The sequence below is a fragment of the Misgurnus anguillicaudatus genome, unplaced genomic scaffold, assembly GCF_027580225.2.
Source record: "Misgurnus anguillicaudatus unplaced genomic scaffold, ASM2758022v2 HiC_scaffold_32, whole genome shotgun sequence".
NCBI classification, from domain to species: Eukaryota; Metazoa; Chordata; class Actinopteri; order Cypriniformes; family Cobitidae; genus Misgurnus; species Misgurnus anguillicaudatus.
In genome coordinates this window covers 430,762-456,012 of record NW_027395282.1, presented here as the reverse complement: position 1 = coordinate 456,012, position 25,251 = coordinate 430,762, and the positions used below count along the sequence as shown (strand labels likewise).

Sequence of the window (25,251 nt, the reverse complement as noted above, 5' to 3'; positions counted from 1 at the left end):
CACAATTAGACATTTTTTGCCTTAGATATTAGACACTTCCTGTTTCTCTGATTTCGCCACAACTTTGTCGCCTCGCCATGGCAGAACCGTTTGAGATATCAAAAATCCCTTCGCAATTTAGCAAGTACAATGTCTCGACATCATGTTCACCACGTTTGGTGTCATTTGCATGAATCCTCTAGGAGGAGTATTTAAAAGTTCACTGCATGCATTTTTTAAACAATCCAAAATGGCCGACTTCCTGTTGGGCGGAGCTAAAATGTTAGAGGGCGAAAGTTGTTCAGGTCGATGAGATCTATATGCGTACCAACTCTCGTACATGTGCGTACATGTTTGCCCGATCTGTGCCCCAATGTTTGTTTTTGCATTACAGGGGGCGCTACAGAGCCCCCCTGCCATGCCCGTGTTCCAGCCTTTGCCCAGACCTGATGGCCGACGACTCTGACGTCTGTGCCAAATTTCAAGAGTTTTCGAGTATGTTTAGGCACCCAAAGTGCCCAAAAGTGTTAAAAAAAAATAATAATAATAAAAATAAAAATAAAAATAAAAATAAAAAAAATAATAATCCGAGCAAAAACAATAGGGCTTCGCACCTTTCGGTGCAGGCCATTCTGGCCTGCTCCTCGGTGCTCGGGCCCTAAAAATATAGCTGCAAGCAGCGATGGCGGGCCCTCGCACGTTTTTTTACCGCTACACGGTGCCTCCGAGAAAATGATGCACGGTGGGCATGTGTATCAAGTGGGTAAATATCAGTGGACTATTTCATGTTGCTACTGATCCATTTAGGTACTGTAGGTAAAAGAAACCCCACATTTTAGACAAATGGGGGCGCTAGTGAGACACTAAATAGACACGCCTTTATCTGACGTTTTTGTCAACACTTAACAGCCGACAACTCTGATGTGTTTGCCAAATTTAAATTTAATCTAAGCACGCCAAGAGCCTTAAATATGCCTGAAATAAAAGTAAAGTTTGACGTGTTGCCATGGGAACAGCGTTTGAGATATCAAAAATCCCTTCGCAATTTATCATCTACAATGTCTCACCATTATGTTGACCACTTCTGGAGTCAATCACATTATTTCCTCAGGAGGAGTATTTAAAAGTTTACCGCATGCAGATGTAAGGTTTAAATATGCCTTAAAAATGAAAGTAAAGTTTGACGCGTTGCCATGGGAACAGCGTTTGAGATATCAAAAATCCCTTCGCAATTTATCATCTACAATGTCTCGGCATCATGTTGACCACTTTTGGTAACAATCGCATGAAAATCCTAGAAGGAGTATTTAAAAGAACATCGCATGGAACTGTGAAAAAAAATCACCTTTGTGACTGACACACTTCCTGGCGCCTGGTGGTGGCGCTATACCCGGGAGTCACAATAGGCACATCGATGCGATCGGAATCTTTAGACGAACAAACATCCCGCATGGCATCACAATAAGCTATTTTTTGCCTTAGATATTAGACACTTCCTGTTTCTCTGAATTCGCCATGAATTCGTCGCCTCGCCATGGCGGAACCGTTCGAGATATCAAAAATCCCTTCGCAATTTAGCAAGTCCAATGTCTCGACATCATGTTCACCACTTTTGGTGTCAATCGCATTCATCCTCTAGGAGGAGTATTTAAAAGTTCACCGCATGCATTTTTTAAACAATCCAAAATGGTGGACTTCCTGTTGGGCGGAGCTTAAATGTTAGAGGGCGAAAGTTGTTCGGGTCGATGAGATCTATATGTGTACCAACTTTCGTAAATGTGCGTACATGTTTGCCCGATCTGCGCACTACTGTTTGTTTTTGCATTACAGGGGGCGCTACAGAGCCCCTGTGCCACGCCCGTGTTCCAGCCTTTGTCTGTTCGCAATGACGGACGACTCTAACGTCTGTGCCAAATTTCAAGAGTTTTCGAGTATGTTAAGGCACCCAAAATGCCCAAAAGTGTTAAAAAAAATAAAAATAAAAATAAAAATAAAAAAAAAAATAATAAATTCGAGCAAAAACAATAGGGCTTCGCACCTTTCGGTGCAGGCCATTCTGGCCTGCTCCTCGGTGCTCGGGCCCTAATAAAAATAATAAAAAAAAATATAGCTGCAAGCAGCAATGGCGGGCCCTCGCACATTTTTTTACCGCTACACGGTGCCTCCGAGAAAACGACGCAAAGTGGGCACGTGCATCAAGTGGGTAAATATCAATGGACTATTTCATGTTGCTACTGACCAATTTGGGTACTGTAGGTAAAAGAAACCCCACATTTTAGACAAACGGGGGCGCTAGTGAGCCACTAAATAGACACGCCTTTATCTGACCTTTTTGTCAACACTTAACAGCCGACAACTCTCATGTGTGTGCCAAATTTAAAGTTAATCTAAGCACGCAAAGAGCCTTAAACATGCCTGAAATTAAAGTAAAGTTTGAAGCGTTGCCATGGCAACAGCGTTCGAGATGTCAAAAATTCCTTCGCAATTTAGCATCTACAATGTCTCAGCATCATGTTGACCACTTTTGGTGTCAATCACATAAACATTCTAGGAGGAGTATTTAAAAGAACATCACATGGAACTGTCAAAAAAATCAACCTTTGTGACTGCAACACTTCCTGGCGCCTGGTGGTGGCGCTATACCCGAGACTCACAATAGGCACATCGATGCGATCAGAATCTTCAGACGAACAAACACCCTGTGTGTCATAATAATAAGACATTTTTTACCTTAGATATTAGACACTTCCTGTTTCTCTGATTTCGCCATGAATTTGTCGCCTCGCCATGGCAGAACCGTTCGAGATATCAAAAATCCCTTCGCAATTTAGCAAGTACAATGTCTCGACATCATGATCACCACGTTTGGTGTCAATCCCATGAATCCCCTAGAAGGAGTATTCAAATGTTCACAATATGCATTTTTTAACCCTCCAAAATGGCCGACTTCCTGTGGGGCGGAGCTAATAGGTTTGATTGTGAAAGTTGTTCGGGTCGATGAGATCTATATATGTACCAACTTTCGTACATGTGCGTACATGTTTGCCCGATTTGTGCACCAATATTTTTTTTGCATTACAGGGGGCGCTACAGAGCCCTACTGCCACACCCGTGTTCCAGCGTTTACCCAGACCTAATGGCCGACGACTTTGAGGTCTGTGCCAAATTTCCGGTGTTTTCGAGCATGTTAAGGCACCCAAAGTGCATGCCAAGTGCTTAAATATCCCTGAAAATGAAAGTAAAGTTTGACGTGTTGCCATGGGAGCAGCATTCGAGATATCAAAAATCCCTTCGCAATTTATCATCTACTATGTCTCAGCATCATGTTGACCACTTTTGGTGTCAATCGCATGAAAATCCTAGGAGGAGTATTTAAAAGAACATCGCATGGAACTGTCAAAAAATCCACCTTTTGTGACTGCCACACTTCCTGGTGCCTGTTGGTGGCGCTATACCCGAGACTCACAATAGGCACATCGATGCGATCGGAATCCTTGGCCGAACATACACACTGCGTTTCATCCCAATAAGACATTTTTTGCTTTAGATATTAGACACTTCCTGTTTCTCTGATTTCGCCACAACTTTGTCGCCTCGCCATGGCAGGACCGTTCGAGATATCAAAAATCCCTTCACAATTTAGCAAGTCCAATGTCTCAGCATCATGTTCACCACGTTTGGTGTCAATTGTATGAATTCCCTAGGAGAAGTATTTAAAAGTTCATGACTGACACACTTCCTGGCGCCTGGTGGTGGCGCTATACCTGAGACTCACAATAGGCGCATCAATGCGATCGGAATCTTCACACGAACAAACGCCCCGCTTGGCATAACAATAAGAATTTTTTTGCCTTAGATATTAGACACTTCCTGTTTCTCTGATTTCGCCACAATTTTGTCGCCTCGCCTTGGCAGGACCGTTCGAGATATCAAAAATCCCTTCGCAATTTAGCAAGTACAATGTCTCGACATCATGATCACCACGTTTGGTGTCATTCGCATGAATCCCCTAGAAGGAGTATTTAAAAGTTCACCGCATGCATTTTTTAAACAATGCAAAATAGCCGACTTCCTGTTGGGCGGAGCTTAAATGTTAGAGGGCGAAAGTTGTTCGGGTTGATGAGATTTATAAGCGTACCAATTCTCGTACATGTGCGTACATTTTTGCCCGATCTGTGCATCAATGGTTTCTTCTGCATTACAGGGGGCGCTACAGAGCCCCTGTGCCACGCCCGTTGTCCAGCCTTTGGTTTTCTGCAATGACGGACGACTTTGACGTCTTTGCCAAATTTCAAGAGTTTTCGAGTATGTTAAGGCACCCAAAATGCCCAAAAGTGTTAAAAAAAATAAAAATAAAAAAAAATAAAAAAAAAATAATAAATTCGAGCAAAAACAATAGGGCTTCGCACCTTTCGGTGCAGGCCATTCTGGCCTGCTCCTCGGTGCTCGGGCCCTAATAATAATCCGAGCAAAAACAATAGGGCTTCGCACCTTTCGGTGCAGGCCATTCTGGCCTGCTCCTCGGTGCTCGGGCCCTAATAAAAATAATAAAAAAAAATAATAATCCGAGCAAAAACAATAGGGCTTCGCACCTTTCGGTGCAGGCCATTCTGGCCTGCTCCTCGGTGCTCGGGCCCTAATTAATGTATTTTATAAAACTGGGGCCCCCCCGGCACCATCTTGCGGCCCCCCTGGTTTGAGAACCATTGCACTACACCTGACTGTATCTTACAATCACATGTCTGAAGTAAAGTAAAGAAAAACACTTGAATCAAGGCATGAACATTAAGAGATGGTTTTCCAGACAGGGCTTATCCTAGTGCCAGACTAAAATGCATGTTTAAACACCTTGTAGTAGGGCTGCTCGATTATGGGCATTATCATAATGACAAAAATGTAGGTAAAAATCATAATCACGATTATTTAACACGATTACTCTGTGACTTTAAAAACATGCATTTATTTAACCTTTTTATTAAGAAAGTGTTGCAATAGACTACACGTGTCAAAGCAGTGGTACCTTACAAACACATCTGTCCAGAAGAAAGCAATTCATATTTTAATTACACAATAATTGTTATACCTCCATTATTTTGTTTTTGTAATTGTTTGAATCAAAAATGTATTTCTTTTTTTAAAATGATTAATTGCACCTTTCTACCTTTTACTGCCACATCTTAACATACAGTACAGGACAAAAGTTTGGACACACTTGACTAAAATGTTAACTATGATCTTAAAAATCATTTAAGCTGAAGGCGTATGGTTAAATGCTTGAAATTACTTTTGTAGACAAAAATGTACCTGTGCCAAACAGATTAATTTTAGAAAACTTAAATTTTATTTTAAAATATTAATTTTTAAATAGATGACTTACACTGAATATTAAAGAAAAAGCAGCCAATAAGAGCCCAGATTAAATATGAACTCCTCCTGTACTCTTTAAAATTCATCCTAAATTAAAAATTTAAGAAGCTTCTTAAAAAAATGACATGCATACGCTTCAACAATTTCTAGGCAAAGGGTGACTGCACTTCAAATAATAACATATAACAGAGTTTTGGTTTATTTTGAATGCTTTTAGTCACCAACATAATTTCCAAAGTTGCCATAGTTTGCATGAGTTTATTATTATTATTATTATTATGTTATATGAATGAGTGTGTGTGTCCAAACTTTTGGCCTGTACTGTATATCATTGCAATTGTTTTGTCTCAATATACACACCAGTATTGATTTTTGTTTGTAAAACTACTTAAAATGTCCTAATACAATTAATTATTCTAAACCTTGTCTGGGAAACCATCCCTATTATGTCATTTTAGCACCTCTGAAAGATCTGCGGGGTGTTTACTGACTGTGTGAACGATTTCTTGAAATACCGAAACTGTACAGAAGATGCAAAGCACATTACTACAATGAAAATAACCTTAAACTGCTCATAATGAACTTAATCAGAGATTAAAGGATCATACTGTAAGATATGTTTTACCAATTCCATAAAACTGGATTAAAAAGCTGTAATACAGCATTTATACCAGTTAATATGCCTTAAATACAGTTTTTAACTATAACTGATGGTAAGAGCTGTTATAAACAAATGACATTCATGCTCATCACAACAAGCTGAAATTTGCATTGATTTGACTGTAAGAGACACCAACTGGACTCAATACTGAGAAAACTCCCAAGCAATCAGTAATGAATTTAAAAACCAAAACAAAGAAATAAATCTAAATGTGTTCAATATTCCACTTGCAATAAAGCATGAGTGAGGGATCTTTAACTGGGTCACTAATGCATTAACCCAATCAAGCATCATAACACAACAGAAGAACATCAATGTATGAACAACACAACTATTGCAACTGTGTTTATATGACACACATACTGTACACATGATGATGATAAAACCCAACTGGATATATGTCACTGTGCTCATGTTTAACTCTGCGTGTTATATGCATGCATGTATTTTTTAAAAATAAGCATGCAAATGATGATAGTTCACATTATGCTCTGTTCATAAACATATTTATGGTACAATTTGCACATATTTGCTCTCCATCACAACACAGCATGCATGCGTTTCACGGTGAAGCCCGACATGCTGAACATGTAAGTTAAAAGTTAAAGGCGCGTGTTGAAAATCATGCAATCAAAGAAATGCATTTGGTGTTTGATGAAACCTTACAGATTTATTGATGCACACACATATAAACAATAGCATTAGATCACCTCGGAACGCAGCTCGGAGACGAGCGGTCAATTTCCCACGTCGCGAACAGATTCATTGGCACGGGCATGATCGGAGCCGAACCCACCGAGCCCGAACCCGCGGCACCAGCCATGACGGATCCTGCGGGCGCAGCGGGAGCGGCCGCGGGTACGCCGACACCCGGATTCATGAAGGCGGCCCGGACTCCTCCTCTCTCCATAGCCGCGGCCATCATCGAAGCGACACTCGAGCTGGACTGTGTTGTTTTTGGACCTCACTCTTCATGCACACGGTCCGGATGGATTTCAGCTCATCTCTCACACACACACAGATTTGCGATGGTGAGGGGCGGAGCTTCAGATTAAAGTGGAGCAGATGTGATCTGCGCGAGGCCGATAGAGGGCGCTGCATCACTCTTCTCATTTCCACTTAAATTAAAACACAAATCTCATCCGGATCTTTTCTTTCATTTCGTCCGAATGATCAGTGGCGTGTTGATAGCATAAACAAGCAACACAATGTTTGTCACAATGTTTAAAAAACACAGTTACACAGGGTAAAACAATCAAATGGGGACAAATCCATTAAATTCAATGTCACACCATCATTTATTAAATCCTGAGAAATTCACGTAAAGTGCAATATAATGAAACATACACGTTTGCAATCTGAGATTTATAAAAAACTACTAAGAATCAAACATTTCAACACTTAATTTCTGTTGAGGATTTAAAGGGGTCGTGACGTGGGTTTTTCATGCAATGATGTTTTGTATGCAAATGAGATTGTTATTGTGACATCACAAATCCAGCAATATTGACAAACCATTTAAACACTTGATTACATAAATAAGGATGTTTTAAGCTGTGAAATTTGCAGTGTATTAATCATACAAATATGCCAAAAGCTCAAGAAAAATTGATTTCACGCCGTAATTACTACTTTAAAGGTGCAGTGTGTAAATGTAAGCGCCATCTAGTGGTGAGGTTGTGAATTGCAACCAACAGCTTAGTCCACTGCTCACCCCTCGCTTTTGAAACACATAGAGAAGCTACGGTAGACGCCAACGGACAAACATGTTATCGTCGGAGACAACGTCGTTAAAAAAACTTGTCCGTTAAGGGATTCCGTAGAAAAATGGTGGCACAAAATGGCGGCTTCCATGTAAGGGGACCCTTGGTATGTAGGTAAAAAGGTCTCGTTCTAAGTTAATAAACACATAACGGTTCATTATGAAAGGTCTTTATACACCCCTGATAATATAGTTTTGTATATTATTTAGCATTTTTGTCAAGAGATCCTTCTAAAATTTACACACTGCACCTTTAAAGGAATACATCTGGATAAAACTTTGGTACTTTGTTTTCAATTTTTGTCACTTTTAAAAGCCTGGGAAGAATTGAAGAAGTCATTTTAGAGCTATTATACAGCTAAGAATATTAAGTCGTAATATAATTTAAACGGATGAGTTACAAAAAATAGCTTCATAGACCAAATTAGCTAAATAGACCAAAATCACTTTTTGTACCAGGCTGTAAACATTATTTTCTGTTGTAAAGTTGGGCATTTTAACATGGGGGTCTATGGGAATTGACTCCCTTTTGGAGCCTCTTGTGGCCAGTCAATGAATTGCAGTTTAAGTCACTTCTGTATTGGCTTCATCAGAAATCAGAAGTTCGCCCCTCGATGAAAGCTTGACTCATTAATATTAAAGCTCCAATAGCACATATTGTTTCTGCTTATCTCATGTTAATCTTTAGAGTAGTATTGCATTCTTCATATCTCTAAAGAGACTTTAGTTTGATCAGATTTATAAAACACAGATCAACTGTAGCGAATGTTTCCGGAAAAACACATTTACTTGCTTACACGTCAGAATAATCTTCCAAAACATTGCTGTCAGGAAGTTTTACCTCTTCAAATTTCTACTTTATTTGAGAATTTCCAAATTCCCCCCTTCAAGTTTAAGTAAGCAGTTCAAATTATTAACAACAAAATAAGATTTTTAGCATGAACATTTCAGAAAAAAAGCTATTACACAACAGATTTTCTTCCGTATTTCTTTATTTGGTTTAAGTTATTATTTTTAACCACAGGATACTTTTTAGAGGCACTTATAAGCTTTTACATATGTACCAGTTAACTTTAATCAAGGCAAACATTTTACCTTAAAAACATTCATTTCAATATTTATGCTTAACTAAAAAAAAAAAAAGAAAAGAAAACATGATTGTTGTTACTATCATTTTAAATTTAACCATTTACATTTGTACAAGAAATTACAAGATTTTAAATGTATTACGAAATTAAACTGAAAACACTTAAGACATTGCATAATTAAATAGATTTTCATATCACACATAGTAATCATGAGGTTAGATGCATTTCAGCATATAGAATTTATTGTATCTTTGCATCAAAAGTGTATGTTTAGAATATATAATGCATCTATGCCAAGCAAATATACAGTTGTGTCTCTGAAATCATTTTTTATAATGAGATAAAAGCCTAATTATTTATGCGCATTCATTAAACGGTTAATTAAAACACAACATCTAATTTTTAGATGTATCACTCAACACAGATGTAAAAGTAAGTAAGACTTAATTCTAACAAGAGTATCTAAGACTTTATTAAAACAAATAAACTCCTGAGTAAAGTAAATCAAATGTATGATTGTGATGTGTATTTCATGGGTTTAGCCCATTCTTTGGTGTTATGGCAATTTTTTGATATGTGCAAAAGTCAGCACCAATACTTAAAACCGCAAGAGAAAGAAGCGTTCAATAGATGCATTGATTTTTACTCTTCACCGCTCAGTGGTGACACACCGGCAAGCGCAGGTAAGAGTCTCTCGTACACCTGGATGCCCTGTAGAAATACTCCTTCATTCAGGTACTCGTTGTGATCATGGAGGAGGATAGGAGTCAAGTTCATCGGGGAGAATCCAATGGCTGGAAGACCCAACTAAACAAAAAACATTATTACATGAGGCCAAACCACTGCAAACTAAACATAAAGATTCATAAGAGCTCAGCTCATGCATAGAGATCAAAACAGATTACAACACGTGATGACCTCACAAATAGGCAAAGTAGTGCGTGACGTCACTTATGAAAATTAAATCGGGGAATCAGCATTTTTTTACACATCCCTACACAACTTTTTCAAATTATGCACACAAATAAATCCATGAAATAAGTATATAGTGCTTTCTTTACGTTAATATAAGGTGACTTGGTTAAAGGTCTGGATGGTTTGTTCTTAAGACTTACTTCCCTGATGAAGCGACTGTCTGTGGCAGCAGGGAAGATTTCCTTTATCAGAGTCATATTCCTGTTATAACACATAATAATAAGTCATATATACAGACTTAAAAACATTAAGTAATGCATGTTTTTGTGTATTATTTATGTGTCTTCTCACATAGCTTTGCAGGTAGAGCTAAATGCTTGCCACCAGGGGTCACTCTCCTCCGTGGACGTCATATTCTGGTCCATGTGTTTCTGAAAATAAAACAAATGTTAAAAATCATGTGGACCATCTAAACATGTTCAGTTTCGAGTTATTTAGGTGTCTGTCTATCATTCAGTTTATTAATATGTAAAGTAACAAAGATGAGAGAAATATGTTGTGATAATGGTGTAAATGTTAAACTGACCTGTGCGAATTTGTATGTCACATCCTCACCAGCTTCCTTACACCAAGTTTTTATTTGTTTTTCAAACTCCTAAAGAATAAGACATTAGAAAATTTAGTGACAGTTTGAGTCGTGTTTTGGTCGTCATAACTATGTAGACTATGCTTACTGTTTATATTAAATGCTCTGTATTATTAAATATTAAATATTTAAGTTACTTTGGATTAAAGGGTCTGTTAAATTAATAAATGTAAATATTTATCTGATTGTGTAAAAGTGTGAAAATGGTAGTTCATGTGGAGTCGTGGTCACTGATATTCGTTTTACACCAAATCAAGAGAGCTTCATGTTTGACGGCTGATGTATATAATCTTAATTCTGTAAAATGATTTATAAGCTACATGTAAATATATTATACATGTATATATAAGTACATCGTTTTCGAAAAAATGTGTTTAATTTCATAAAACAATCTGGTATCAGGCTGTCCAGTGGCATAGCGTGTGGGCATGCAGGGGATGCAATTGCAAATGGGCCAGGGCCAATAGGGGGCCCGCCCCAAAATTTAATAAAAAAATGTTTTTTCAATTAAATTTTTATTTGTGGCCACAATAAATATATTTTCGTATGCATATCATGTGTAGTGATTTCTTATTTCTCCATAATGTCTAATTTATCCGTCATTTCTTGTTTGCGTTTATTTTTTATTTTTGCACTCCGCTGCTGCCGTAGACTACTACGCCATCATTTTTTTTACATGACTCATCGCCACGCCAAAAAACAAAAAAACACAGTGTGAGAGGTTACTATAGGGGCTATCTACATGAACATTAAGGATGGACAAATATAAATATAAAAGTGGGGCCTTAAAGAGAAAAGAGAAGGCGGAGAAGTTAGTCCCGAGTCAAAAACTACCCATAACATTTTGTTTTTCTTTATTTAAATCTACCCTTTAAAGTAAAAAAGTAAAGTAAAAATATTTGACTACCTTATTAAAAGTATATGTTGTTAACCACTTGCCTGTCACTCCACCCTTTAGAGTGGGGGGTGAAAAGTTGATGTGCAGGTTCAAATTAATATAACTTTGGCATTTTTTGGTCTAAAAGACTAATCTTGGTCTTGTTTTAAAGAAGACAATGTAAGGGTTTTCACTGATGTTTCTGGAGGTGAAAATATTTAACAGAAAAATCGTTATAGCAGTTTAAATTTATTATAATAATTAAAAATAATGCAATAACATATTAATGTGATAAATAAAATTATAAAAATAAAATGTTTCACAAAAGTAATAATGTAAACATGAGGCCATATGTCTCAAGCAGTTGTGATCCAAATTTTAAGTTAAAATCACAAAAAATGAGGTTTGTGTAACACTTTTAGTGGTTTTACCAACAACGGCCACTAGATGTCAACGGTTTGCTGCATTCTCTTGTCACAAATTGATAAAATACTGTCACTGTATTATTATAACTGCTAAAACGTTTTGAAATATGAAAACTACATTCTTGGAGCTTTCCAATGATATATAGTTTGTCAACATTTTTGAAGATTTATAATATGATATTAGAATTATGAATATATAAAATTAATATGCATTCCTATGGGGGGTGGGGTCATGTAACTAAAAACTGTCACTACATTATTTCTATCATCAGATGACCTTGAATATAAAAACTACATTCTGAGAGCTTTCCAGTGATATATAGTTTATCAAGATTTTTTAGGTTTAGAGTAGGGTTTAGTGTTAGATATATGTAAAAACAAATTGGGCCTACATGTTGGCCTGTGACCTTTTAGAAATTGACTCTCACTACGTCATTTCTTTCCCAAAATTTTGATGAAATATGAAAACTACACTCTAAGAGCTTTCCAAAGATATATAGTTTGACAAGATTTTTTAGGTTTAGAACAGGGTATTAGTGCTATACATATGTAAAAACAAATTGGGTCCACCTGTGGCCCGTGACGTTTTAGAAACTGACTCTCACTACGTCATAATTTTCCAAAAATTGTGATGAAATATGAAAACTACACTCTTAGAGCTTTCCAGTGATATATAGTTTGTCAAGATTTTTAGGTTTAGGATAGGGTATTAGTACTATAAATATGTAAAAACAATGTGGGCCCGCTTGAGGGCCTGTGACCTTTTAGAAAATGACTCACACTATGTCAATATTTTCCCAAAATGATGATGACAAATGAAAACTACACTCTTAGAGCTTTCCATTGATATACAGTTTGTCATGATTGGATAAGAATTCATATGCAAAACACTGAAGTAATTGTAGGCATCCCACCAGTGGGACAATGACATTTAGCAGGACATAAATGTTTTGAGGCGCACTCTCTTCATAAAGTAATCAATTACTCTCCCTACATAATTTATTTTATAAAACACTGCTGAAATATGTATTCTAGAGGCTTAGACCTTTCCAAAAATATATAGTTTGTCATGATTCAATAAACATTTACATCCAAAATATTGAAGTAAACCTAGGTGTTCCTCTACAGGAACAGTGACAGTTAAGTGGTTAACAGACCTGCACGCCACAGTTAACAGTGCCAACGGGCAAGGTTGGGGGGGCTTTGGCTTAAGGGGGCCCGTAAATTTTTTTTTATATGGGCCCGGGACTGACTTGCTACGTCACTGAGGCTGTCGCTTAAAGCTTCAGATGCAAACCTGTAGGTCGACAGTGGGCGGGATTCTCAAATCAAAGCTGACATCCATTTCTGCTGGTACAACATTGTAAGCCACTCCCCCTTTCACCATCGTCATGTTAACAGTCGTGACATCACCAAGTGTGAAACACTCGCTGGTGTTCAGCCTAAAAGTGACACACAAAAAACACAAAATATTTACAGTTTGTGCCTCCAAAGCATAACTTTATTTCATACTGATGATTGCTCTGAGCACAATAAATATGTAATGCATGGGCAGATCTATCAGGGTGACAAGCGCCACCCTAAGAAAAAGCATTGCCACCCTATATGCCACCCCAGCACTGGTATCCTGATGTATAAAATATATATTTAATCAGTTTCTTTGACCAATTTACACTTCAATGTGATGAGAAAGAAGACCGTGTACCTGTAAATAACGGCAAGAAAACGCTTCTTTATAGTACTGCGTAGTCCAAACTAATGACTCTTATGAACTGCTTCATTTTAGTGAATCAGACAAAAGGCTTGTTCGACTTCATGCGGCGGCGAAAGAACCGCCAGCCAGATGACGTCAAAGTTCCACGAGAGTAACATAAAAGCAAACTTGTAAGATTTCACAAATTGCTCTCACGGTACTTTGACGTCATCCGGCTGTCGATTCTTGCAGCGCCGGATGAAGTCGAACAAGCCTAAATTTAATGCAACCAGTCTGATCATGAACACATGACTCTATACGGCTCTTTAACGAATCAAAGCGTTTGAATCAGGTTGCGTCTTTGGAATTGTCCAAACTTTTTAGTGAGGTCACGTAACAACAAAAACTGCATTTTGCATTGTCCGTCGATAAAGTTAAGCTTCACATCAACAAATCAAGATATTGAATTGATGAATCAGGATCAAAAATAAAAATTTGATTGACCATCTTAATATGGTCTGAGGTAGTTGCTAGTTATATGAGAACTGAACAGCAGGTTAAGGTCTATTAAAACATAAAGAAATTGGACTAACCGACATTTCTCTTTCTCTCTGAAATCCAAGAATGAGTTTATAACTCGCCGCTGTGGACACAATAAAAAAGGACACAATAAGTTTCTGATCACAGAGATTAGTTTTAGTTAGAGTTCAAACACACTCACTAGTTTTTCTGCTGCCGTGTTCTCCACAAACCTGGAGCCATGACCTGGACTTCCAGGACAACTAACCGTAATCCCTGTAGGACAGAATTAACATCAGACACTTTAACATCACAGGTAGTTTATAAACAAAGTCTCAATCAACATGACGACTAAAATGAGATGATACTCACACCATGGGTTTTTTTCTCCATAGAAGACAGTAAAGTTGTTTGTGGGATTTGCCAAACCTTTGTGTAAAAATGAAAGAAGAGAAAGGGTTGTTCATGATTCACTGGATTATATATAGAGGAAAGATCTTAAAGATATACACAGATACACTAAACTGCAATGTTTTTAGGTACTCAAGTACTCAGAAGAATTAAGAATTGCTTACATGAATAATTGTTGCCTGCACCTCTATAATCTACACACTAGATGTTGACGGATATATCTAATGAAAATTTGCATTTCCTTTGGATAAAGCATCGGATAAACGCCCAAATGTAAAATGTACCACACCTAAACTACAATCAATGACAGAATAAAACTTTATTTAAATAACACAAAACCAGTAAGATGGTTTAAATACCTACAGTAAATAACTGGGAGACAGCAGTATAAATAAATAAATAAAATGAATAAAATATCCAGTAACACTGATATCACCTTAAAAAACTGAAATACAAGATTTAGTAACAAATCATTTTTAAACAAACTATGCCTCGTATTTACCATCAACCTAACTGCTTCAGTATGTTTGACAAAGTCAGTTAAAGAGCCATTCCATACATTCAAATATATGAACATTTACATTCGCTGCATGCAAATCTGGCAGCTATCTTGCTATCGGGGAACATAACTTGAAAAACTAGGCTTACATCTTCACACGATTTGTAGAAATAGTGAGAATTAGCCAACTTTAGTTGAAGCTGTTCATCGGGGTAAAAAATCCGGTGATGGGGTTCAAAGTTTGTTCGTTTGCAGATAGGTGCTTTGCGCCCTTAGCATAGCAACCTTAACGCCGCCTCTCCCATGTTTGCAAAGTCGCCATTTTGCGCGTCCAAGATCATGATCTCTTTCCTGAATGAAGCCACACATTAACACCCACCATTTATCAGATAAATTTACGTTTAAGTTACATTGCTGCAGTAGGGACCCTCTCGCAGCGAGCATTCCCTCGACTAGCCTGATCGCAAGAACGCCTGATTAAAATTAGCAATTAAATATATTTTACATGTATTCTTTGGACAAATTTAATGATTTTCCGGGTTTATTCATTTTCCAGCACTTTTTTAGGCCTGGAAAGTTTGATTTTAAAATTCTATAACTTTTCCATGTTTTTCAGGGCCGTACGAACCTCGTTGTTATTATTAGTGTGACATTTTAGCATGCAAATAAAGGGGAAAACAGAGCGATATCGGCCAAAAAAAAAAAAAAAATCGGCAGCACTAGACATCGGCAATAGAAAAACTCATATCGGTCGATCTCCAGCACACACACCAACATTTAGCAGGGCAGATACACATCAAAAGGACATGCTCTATTGATCTATGTGTATAGTTTCTGACTGAGTTTAGTGTCTTCTCACTAACACATCTGCATTAGTTTTGCACGTGTGATAAAGATAAACAGGCTGCTGTATTCTTTATGTAGCCGAAAAGCAAAACTAACCAGTGTTACACTATATGAGATTGGTATTTCTCAAATTGCAGAAAACATAATATAATAGTTTAACTCCAGTATCATGCAGGCCTAGCATGGGTCGCCATGTATTACTATATTTTCACTGCAAGCTGATATAGCAGTATCTTTATTACACCTAATATAGCGGTCCAAAGGGAAGATAAAAGCATAACGCACTGTGTCTGATAAACAATAAAACTGGATCATTGTAACAAAGTAAACTGTATTTCACACAGTGTAGTAATTGATGACTGACATTAAAGTCAACATAACAAATAACTTTAGATAAGGACACAAGCAAACCTATAATCAACACATTTCCTTCAGAAAATCAGACACTAAAGTATCAGCCTGTGCATTCATCACTGAATCTACCCTGAAACGTTTGTAATAAACTGATGCAATCACAGGAAATAAAAGTCTTCAATCTAAAGACATATTTACCTTCATCAAGAGCAAAACCCACATTGAGCTTCTGAAATTCAGCGTGCTTTACAAACGTCTCCATACCCTTATGTCCTCCCACCTCCTCATCTGGAAAAAATAGGAAAATATTATCAATATGTCAAGACAGATATGAATGTGGCACCAACTGAGCTTATTAATTATATTTTACTCAACAAACATGTATACATGTATTACATCAACATGGATGTTTAAAGGGGTGTTATTATGCTTGATTTTGAGATGTGGGTGTCATAGGATAGGTTATATCATGGTTGTTTGTTCAAAAAGCACATTATTTTTCACAGATTTTACAGCTTTCTTCACAGCTTGTCTTAAACACACCGTTACATCCAGAGTCTATAAAGCCCCTGCTTCAAAATCAGCCAAACACAATATCAGGTTTCTGAACTTCTGCTAGGGTGAAGTTTTTTATAAACTCCTGTTGTAGTGTTATCGTGTAGCTGGTGAAACCGGAGCTTTTGGCTTGTGACGTTGCTGTTCGTGCTAAGCGAGCCTCTTCAATGTCTTCTGATTGGCCAACATGTTATGTAGGGGATATACAGGGTTCCCACACCTTAGTTAACTTCAAATTCAAGGACCTTTCAAGGACTTTCCAGGTCCAATACCCTTAAATTCAAGGACTAAATGTGGGGACACATTTCAAGTGAGAACACATTGTGTTACCTTTAAAGATATATTGTTACGGTTCCCTTTCAAGGGAACTCGTGCTGCGTCACTGCGGTGACACTTTTTGGACGTCTCCAGGTGTAAGTGCGTCTGAATGTGTATATCAAAATCAACCAATGGTGAGACTTAAAGGGATACTTCACCGATTTAGCATTCAGCTTTGTATCTGTAGAAACCCGGCAGTATTACTGAATGACCATGTTTCCCTCCCTCATTTCCCCCTGAGAGGAGAGATATCTGCATTTTGGTTCTGCAAAAAAGTCCTCCGATGATGTAATATGACGATTTTTGCATCATCGGAGGACTTTTTTGCAGAACCAAAATGCAGATATCTCTCCTCTCAGGGGGAAATGATGGAGGGAAACATGGTCATTCAGTAATACTGCCGGGTTTCTACAGATACAAAGCTGAATGTTAAATCGGTGAAGTATCCCTTTAACGACAAAGACAGGGTGACGCGAGAGTCAGGAAGTATATTGCCAAAGACAGCGTTACAGGGACGCAGGAAGTATGGCAAGAGAGACACAGCGTCTCGTTCCCTTCTCAGGGAACAACAGTTACATATGTAACCCGAGATGTTTTCATGTGTCAAACACAACTATGCAAAAAAGCATTTTGGTATGAATCAACATTCACATACAGAAGATATAAGCATTTAAAGTGAACAGTTTAGCACGTGTGCTTAAAAAGTCTAGAATTTTTATGATATTATCCTACACTACACAGGGAATATTATGGATTTTTTTCCCAGAAGACTTCTTGCATAAAATAGATTCAAGCACTTTCAATGACCTGTATCTATCTATGTATATTTTCAAAAACTTCCCATGGCCTTGAATTTTTTCCCCAAGATTCACAAACTTTCAAGGAGTTCAAGGACCGGTGGGAACCCCGGAAATAGCGTGATTTTTTTTACTTTAAAATCATGTATGTACTCCTAATGAATAAAAATGTGAACTTGAAAATTAGCTAAATGTAGTTTGTTTTGTACAAATCAATAAATTTACACAGAAATCTATTTCAATCCCATTAAATGAAATATGGCATCTACTCGCTTTGTATTGACCTGGTACAAATGTTAAATGTATAGTGCGAGGAAATCTTTTCCCAGCGGTCTTCAGTCTGCGAAGTGCTTCAAGGTACCTGCAGGCCAAAATGAACATCAATCAAAACAAAAGCAGCTGACACAAGCAAACATTTAATGTGCTGTAAATGTCTTTAAACTTACTGGATTGTTACACATTTCATATCCTGAGCTCCTCTGCCAAAAATGTTGCCATCAGCATCTTTAACGGCAGCAAATGGGTCATATTTCCAGTGTTCCTGAGACAGACGGGGATACAGCACAAGTGAGTTTCTGACACACACATCATGATCTGATCGGTAGGATGTCTTACGCCACAATACCTCATAAACCGGCACAACATCAGTGTGTGAGTTTAACAGAACCGACTTCAGCTCCGGCCTGGTGCCGACCCACGTCATGATGGCAATGACTCGGCCAGGACATATCTGAGGACGAGTCAAAGAAACACTCTTAACTTTTAACTTGGTTATTTACACTCTTCACAATGTTTATGTGTCCTTAACAAGGCTTGACATGAGACATCTGTCCTGATAGGTCCGTCAGAATAAACTTATATGTATTCCAAAGTGATCAGTCATATGTTTATCTGGCAGAGGATTACATGCACAAAATATATACAAGACACTTGAGGGGGCACCTGAGCAATATCTACAGACCAAAATATCATAGTGACCTATGTAACTTGAGCAACCACCATGAACAGAACAACAACAACAAATACCAAGAAAACCAAACAACTGCACAGCAACATGCTATAAACACTCATCTATGCAATCAGGCACCCATACAAGTCTTGAAAAGGGGCCTTAAAGGGTCTGTGTCCTGCAAACTCTGCTTTAACACGTGTGCCTGTAATGTGCAAGTAATAACGAAGATGTTGATCAGCCGCGTTCAGAGGTTATTGATCAGAACTTAAACTAAACTCAGATCAGTGGCTCTCCAGGGGGATTTGGCACACATTAACATACAGGTATCACATGTACACCAACAAAGTTTCACAGAAATAAAAACCCTTTATACAAACAGAAATGCATCTGGGATTTGTCCAGGGATCATTTGATTTTGGTTCATTCACACTGCCAATGATTTTGCAGAATCTGTGTGTGGATTCACATACCGTAAAGATCCCGTAAAGACACGTGACGTATTTAAAGTCCTGGGGCCTCGTGGTAACTGCCGTACGCACGTTTCCAGCCCCATTTTGTGCGTACGCACGCTTTATACATAAGGCCCCTGAACTTATTAGGTTTTTCCTGCAGTGTCTGAAGTTTGCTTATTATCCGTGAATTTTCTCTCGAGAACGACGCACATGCATTGTTGGTTAAGATAAGACCATAAAGTAGCGTGTGACGCACTGTTCTGTTATTATGGTGAACAATCATATATTAAGCGCGGATAGTGACCTGATCTCTGCTTCAGTCCAGTTTGCAGACATTTCTCATCGTATATGTTCATCTGCATTTAAAGAGCTCCTATTATAGCCTTTTTACAAGATGTAATATAAGTCTCAGGTGTGCCCAGAATGTATCTGTGAAGTTACCCCACAAATCATTTATTATAGCATGTCTAAAATGCCCCTATTTGGGTGTTTTCATGTCTGTACCTTTAAATGCAAATGAGCTCCAGCTCCTCACTTCCTTACAAACAGACAGTGAGCGCTTTCAGTTCAAATAGATCTGATTAATACAGTCTGAGACAATAATATCTAGTGCACAGAGTACAACTCACTGATAAATTTGATATTTTTGTGATGTGACACTGAATTTGAAACAGCACATTGTACTTTCTGCATCTATCATTAAAGTATTTATTAGTAATACAGTGGAAATTGGTAGAAATGTAAATATTTGGTAAGCATGTTGATTTTTGGTGTGTGCCCCTAAATTTTCTGGTGGTGCCCCTAAAATTTTCAGTTGGGGGCCACAGTGCTCCTAGTGAAAAAAGTTAGTCTGGAGCCCTGGGTGGAAACTTTGGTAATGCAGGACTGTAAGTGGGCGGGGCTTTATCAATGTGACCTCACATTGATAAGACAATCAAAACAGCATGTCTAATGACAATTAACTTTGACAATTAAGCGGGTGGATTTTTCTCATTGTAGGGTGGTTGTGTTCACACACTGCCAGCATGCATTATGTCTAAACCCCTTATAAAAGTGAATTTTGCATAGTAGGTGCCCTTTAAAACCTCAAAGAGCTGGACGACAACAACTTGTTGCGATGACACGCCCCTTACGGCAGTGTTTCTGCCTTTTGTTCGCACAGTTCTGTAAATGTTACAGCAATGTTACTAATTCCCCTTTGCAGGAGCAATCCCAAAACATTTCCAGGATGTGTTTGTGTTCACACAGAAGGCTCTGACAATTTAACCAACATTTTCTGGAATCAAAGTGATGTGTAAATGGGGTTTAAGAGACAAATAAATTGTTTTATTGCTCATTGCAAACACGGCTGCTTAGAATAAAAATTCAGATTAGAATAAAAGTCAGTGTTTCCCACACTTTGACTTTACTTGGGTGGGCCCAAGTAACGGAGGACCTAAAGTTTGCTGTTCGCACTGTTCTGAGTTTAGTTTCAGCTCTGATCAACAACCTCCGAATGAGTTTGCAGAACACTGGCCCTTTAAGACCCCTGTTCTTCACGGAGGATCTGGGACCTGTACGGTTCCGAATCTTCATTTTAAAATGTCAGTCGCAGTTTAATTATCTTGTGTCCAGGGTCTGATTTACAGTGTGTGTAAAACTCTAGTCGATCGGAGAACGGCCATGATCAGAGTCAGTCAGCGCTAACACGCTAAAGCACATTTGATGTTTCAAGCGTGCCTCTGGTTTCTATGGCGATAACAATTGGCTCGTTTTGAATGTCACAACCATGCGCTCCACTTTCTTTTATCCATTTTTATAATATCATTATTAATGAACCACCTTCTCATAGAGCACAGAGATGGTAGCAAAAAAGCAATGCTAATGTCAAGCTCATTGCACTGAAAGAGCAAAGCTCAAGCTGACTCTAGATCTAAAAAACACAAAGCTGTAATGTAAAGTCACCCGTCACCAGGACAGCAAGTAGACTTTTGAATCTAAAATAATGAGTGGATTAAGCTGCAAAAGAGGAAATGCAAGAGAGGCACTTTTACTGCTTTTGCTCTAATAGAAACTGAAGAAACCATTATAGACCATTTTCAAGATTTAACACTGGTCCAGAAGCAGTTTCAGTTTTTTAATACTACTATTTATTGTATGTCGTATTATATGTTGTATAAGATTATTTCACAAATAAAGAAAACAAGAAAATGGTTACAAACTGAAAGAAGAGGTGTTTCTGGACCAGTGTTGTTTACATCTTCCAAAATGGTCTATAACACCGGTCACATTTATAATCCTATTTTAATCTATAGACCTGCAATCCGATTAAAATACTATACATATTATTGTATTCAATAGAGTTTGATCATTTCAGATAACTTCATATATTAGTGCTTAGTCAAACAGTGTCAGCTTCATTCATGGCAAAGAGAGTTCAGGGTGATTCAATTTCTGAAATATAATGTAGACCGATTTTTGTCAAGGGGTAATGATTGCAATTTCAACGGCTACCACCACAAGTATATTTCAGATCTGTGGGAAAAACTGAAAGTGATTTGGTAGTTGTGTCATATCTGGTTAGCAGCACACTTATTTAACTATTAAAATATGCATGACAAAGAACATGATGAAAGTCAGATCAATGTAACTAGCAGAACATGGTACAATCAAAAGCAAAAACATGGGTTCAAAACACAGGGAATGCATTTACTACTTAAAGTCAAGTAACAGATTAATGTTTTTACCTCCACTTTCTTTATAGGCAGACCAAGTTCCTTTGCCAACCGGTCCAGAAATCTTAATGCAGCGTCTAACAATGATTGACAGGTGACAAAACATTTTCAAATTTAATACACCACCCAAATATATACCATGGATTATATTAAGTGGTATTACCACAGTGTACAGTTGAAAGATATGATGGGCCAAAGTGTGCTCCACTTGTAATTCATTTATTATTATTTGTAAAAACATTTAGGGGTCAAAGATAGCCTTGGAAAACCCAGACATCTTCCGGCAAATTCAGATTTGCTCTGCAAGTAGTCTGGCAAGGAGGCCATTCAAGCCCATTTCTAATGCCGAGAAATCCCGGCACCAATCAGAAACGTTGGGGCAGCCTTTACACGATGATGACAGCACAGCGACGGTGAAGCAGATTTTGTACATTACAAAGATGGATGCTGCCATCGTGAAACATCACTCGTTCAAATCAGCTATCGCGTCTGTTTTAAGCGCTTTAAACTTTTCCTTTCCGTTAAAACCCGAGCCAAAAACAACACTCGAAGCCTTCATATCTAAAAAAAAAGATGTTATCACTGTCTTACCCATAGATATCTATAAAGGCTAGATGTCTCGTCCGCGCTGCTGGCCAATTGAGTGGAACGTCCGCATTTGGCGTCCATCTTACCACAGGGCGCTCACACACTCGTACCATTGTGTTTTAATGGTGCATGTTCTTTTAAATGACCATAACTTGCTTAATTTTCTATCGATTTTCAAATGGTTTGGTTTGTTATAAACATCACAGATGTACCTATGACACTGCATACTTATGATTCATGAAAAGTCTTCATTGTAAAAGCATCCAGAATTATAGCCATGTTAAAAACGTTTGTAAGAAACCACACCGTTTGAAAAGTTATGGTCATTTAAAAGTACATCCATCATTAAAACTCAATGCTACGAGTGAGCGAGCTGCCTGTGGTAAGATGGCCGCCAGGTGATGACGTTAGAGACTCTACATCTAGCCTTTATACATATCTGAAAAGTCTATTATAGCTCTGCATACGTCATCTCCTGCATCGCTGTGATTGGTTTTAGGTCTATCCAATTGGACATTTGACTGACATCCGATGGTGAGGTGACACCCCTTTGGAAATGATTTGTCTATGAAGCTTTGCCAGATCATAACTCAGTTACTACTGAGAATGGTCTGGTTTAAACCAGGCTAGGTCAAAGATGTATTACTGGGCGAAGGTTAATCTTCATTATAAACCCAAACTTCAGAGGTGAAACATTAATACCCCTATAATGTAACCGTGTCTCTGTAAATCAAATACGGTACCATAATCAGGTTCAGGGTGGACGGTCTTCAGTCTCAGATATTCTCTGAACAGAGTCACTGATGGATCTTCTGAACCCGTCTTATCCTGAACGACTCCACCTCCACTCGGTCCATCTTTATCAGGCAACATCTGATCCACTGTCCTGCAGGAACAGATGTCTGATCTAATACACTGACATTACACACTCCTATACTTTCATTACATTTAAATAATCCAAAAGATCTTAATGGTTCTAAAAAAGGGCTTCAATTCTTTATGCAAATTTCATTTCTTTGTGGGGTTAAGCGATGTTCTTAGGACTAGTATGCACATTTAATAACATTATTACTACTACTTAGCGTGTACTAGCTTAGTCATTTCACTAATCACCTAAGGTTAAAAACGTGTAATCGATCAAGGACACAAACTGTGATGATCTATAACATATCATATTTTAAGTACAACACCATACAGTTAATCTAAATGATGCGTGCACAACTGGATATCGCCATGATGTGCAGAACAATATATTAGTCGTAAACACGGGTCAAATTTCAAGTGAATCATGTGAACGCATCTAATATACAATGAAAAAAACAAACAGTGTCATCATTAACAAGACACATCTAACGTAAACAACAAACACAGTCAATAACAGCCGATATTCTGCTTCATAGATTTACTCACCGGCAGATTTACTCAAAACAAGCAGAGAGATAATCTGTGTTTTAAACTAGTGAGGAAACGCTTAACTAAGTGTTTGTCTATCTCTATCGCTTATGTAAAGCCATTCAGAACTTACCTTTGGTCCAGGGATCTCAGATTAACCGGTTAGTTATTAAACTCTATCATGTAAACTCCTCGCTCCGGACTGCAGCGTAATGACGTAGTAGATGCATTGTTGTGACGTAGCTGATATACATATCATGCGTCTTGCCTCTATGGAAGGCCGTTAAAGCAAAAACGTAATAAAATTAAGGGGAATGAGGTTTCATTAGATTAGAACATGAATGAATAACCTACTATTAATTGTGTTATAGCAAGTATAAGAAGAAGCACTGGGACCCAATGATAGCACTTAAATATGGAAAAGTCAGATTTATTTCATGGGCAAAGTGCAAAGCCATTCAACAAGCAAAGTTAAAACTCTTATGTTTGTGGTGTATTGTGGAGTTCTTGACCTAGTAATGTTTGTGCCTACAATCTTGCTCAAAATATGAAATACATGAAGATGTGTCCTAGTTATTAAAGACTGATGTTTGAAACTGTATCCATCCAGCTCATGTGAAATGTAAAAATAATGCTAACATGACCCAGTTGAGTCTTGATGTTGCACTGACCAAGTTCAATTATAACAACAAGTAGTCTTAAGTAAGTGAAATATCCTAGATGCTGCACCTTTACATTACTCAGTCAATGTGTAGCTTGACAGGGTTTAAGTTTAAAATGTTTACAGTGTCATGCTGGTTGTAAAAGTGTCTGTGACCCTCTGACTTTTTTAGACTGTGTGATGAGGGGTAATGTGAAAATATTTTGCCTGTGTTCACCGATGGTGCTGCTTCATTATTGTCCACATACTACATCTCGTAAATAAATCAAGAGATGGTATAGGTTGTTTTTTTGTTCTATAATAATTATAATTATATATTTTCTATATTCTAAATGTTTAAAGAAAAAACAGAGTAGTTATTTTTTTGTGAAATTAGGCTAAATAAAACTAAACCTACAGAAAACAAAAATACCAGATGCAGAATAATAGTTCCATTGCAACACCAGTGCCCATCAGCAGCCCTGCGCTTAAGCAATTTTGGAATGAGAGCGACTCGAGTCTTCCACTTCAGTTTGGTTTGAAATTCTTTGAAGTTTAAGTTGTACCATTACAAACACTGAATCATTACAAACAACATATGACATTTGATTTGATTGAAGTTTATTTTGAGCAATAAAAAGAAAGAATATATACATACACATACATATACAAACATATATATAGACCTACATACGTACATACACACATATATAACATACATATAGACCCTCACGTGATCAAATAACCTGCACGTGCATTTTGTCAACAGAAGTAATGTTATTCCCCATTGGTTCTAACGTG

General features: G+C 37.7%; 2 protein-coding genes across 4 annotated transcripts in view; both read right to left on the bottom strand.

Annotated features, from left to right (window-relative positions):
• LOC129453676 (phosphofurin acidic cluster sorting protein 2) overlaps positions 1 to 7,057 on the bottom strand; it is a 68,930-nt gene extending 61,873 nt beyond the window's left edge. For both annotated transcript variants that reach the window (XM_073865636.1, XM_073865637.1), the window contains exon 1: positions 6,718 to 7,057. In XM_073865636.1, coding sequence (XP_073721737.1) covers positions 6,718 to 6,932 — 215 coding nt within the window. In that variant the 5' untranslated portion in view covers positions 6,933 to 7,057. The remainder of the gene's footprint in view (positions 1 to 6,717) is intronic.
• A 1,713-nt stretch (positions 7,058 to 8,770) lies between these two features.
• On the bottom strand, positions 8,771 to 24,055 carry LOC141349222 (aminoacylase-1-like). Of its 2 annotated transcripts, none has more exons than XM_073865565.1 (15): positions 23,829 to 23,900; positions 23,162 to 23,304; positions 21,843 to 21,907; positions 18,338 to 18,442; positions 18,159 to 18,253; positions 17,997 to 18,073; positions 16,241 to 16,330; positions 14,305 to 14,361; positions 14,135 to 14,208; positions 14,007 to 14,056; positions 13,018 to 13,162; positions 10,359 to 10,427; positions 10,124 to 10,203; positions 9,973 to 10,033; positions 8,771 to 9,664 (listed from the first exon to the last, which is right to left on the bottom strand). In XM_073865565.1, exons 2-15 carry the CDS (start codon positions 23,289 to 23,291, stop codon positions 9,500 to 9,502), a joined length of 1,263 nt encoding a protein of 420 aa, XP_073721666.1. In that variant the 5' UTR covers positions 23,292 to 23,304; positions 23,829 to 23,900; the 3' UTR covers positions 8,771 to 9,499. The 2 variants fall into 2 exon arrangements, with proteins under 2 accessions (XP_073721666.1, XP_073721665.1); XM_073865564.1 differs by lacking the exon at positions 23,829 to 23,900 and adding an exon at positions 23,944 to 24,055 and having other exon boundaries at positions 8,772 to 9,664.
• Positions 24,056 to 25,251: the final 1,196 nt, after the last annotated feature.

Excerpts from the sequence above, each read along its gene's own strand:
- LOC141349222 (XM_073865564.1), bottom strand. The coding sequence starts at position 23,291 with ATGTTGCCTGATAAAGATGGACCGAGTGGAGGTGGAGTCGTTCAGGAT. Across the intron at positions 14,209-14,304 it reads TGGAGAAAAAAACCCATGGT|GGATTACGGTTAGTTGTCCT; the intron begins GTGAGTATCATC and ends TCTGTCCTACAG. Across the intron at positions 10,204-10,358 it reads TGACATACAAATTCGCACAG|AAACACATGGACCAGAATAT; the intron begins GTCAGTTTAACA and ends TTTTATTTTCAG.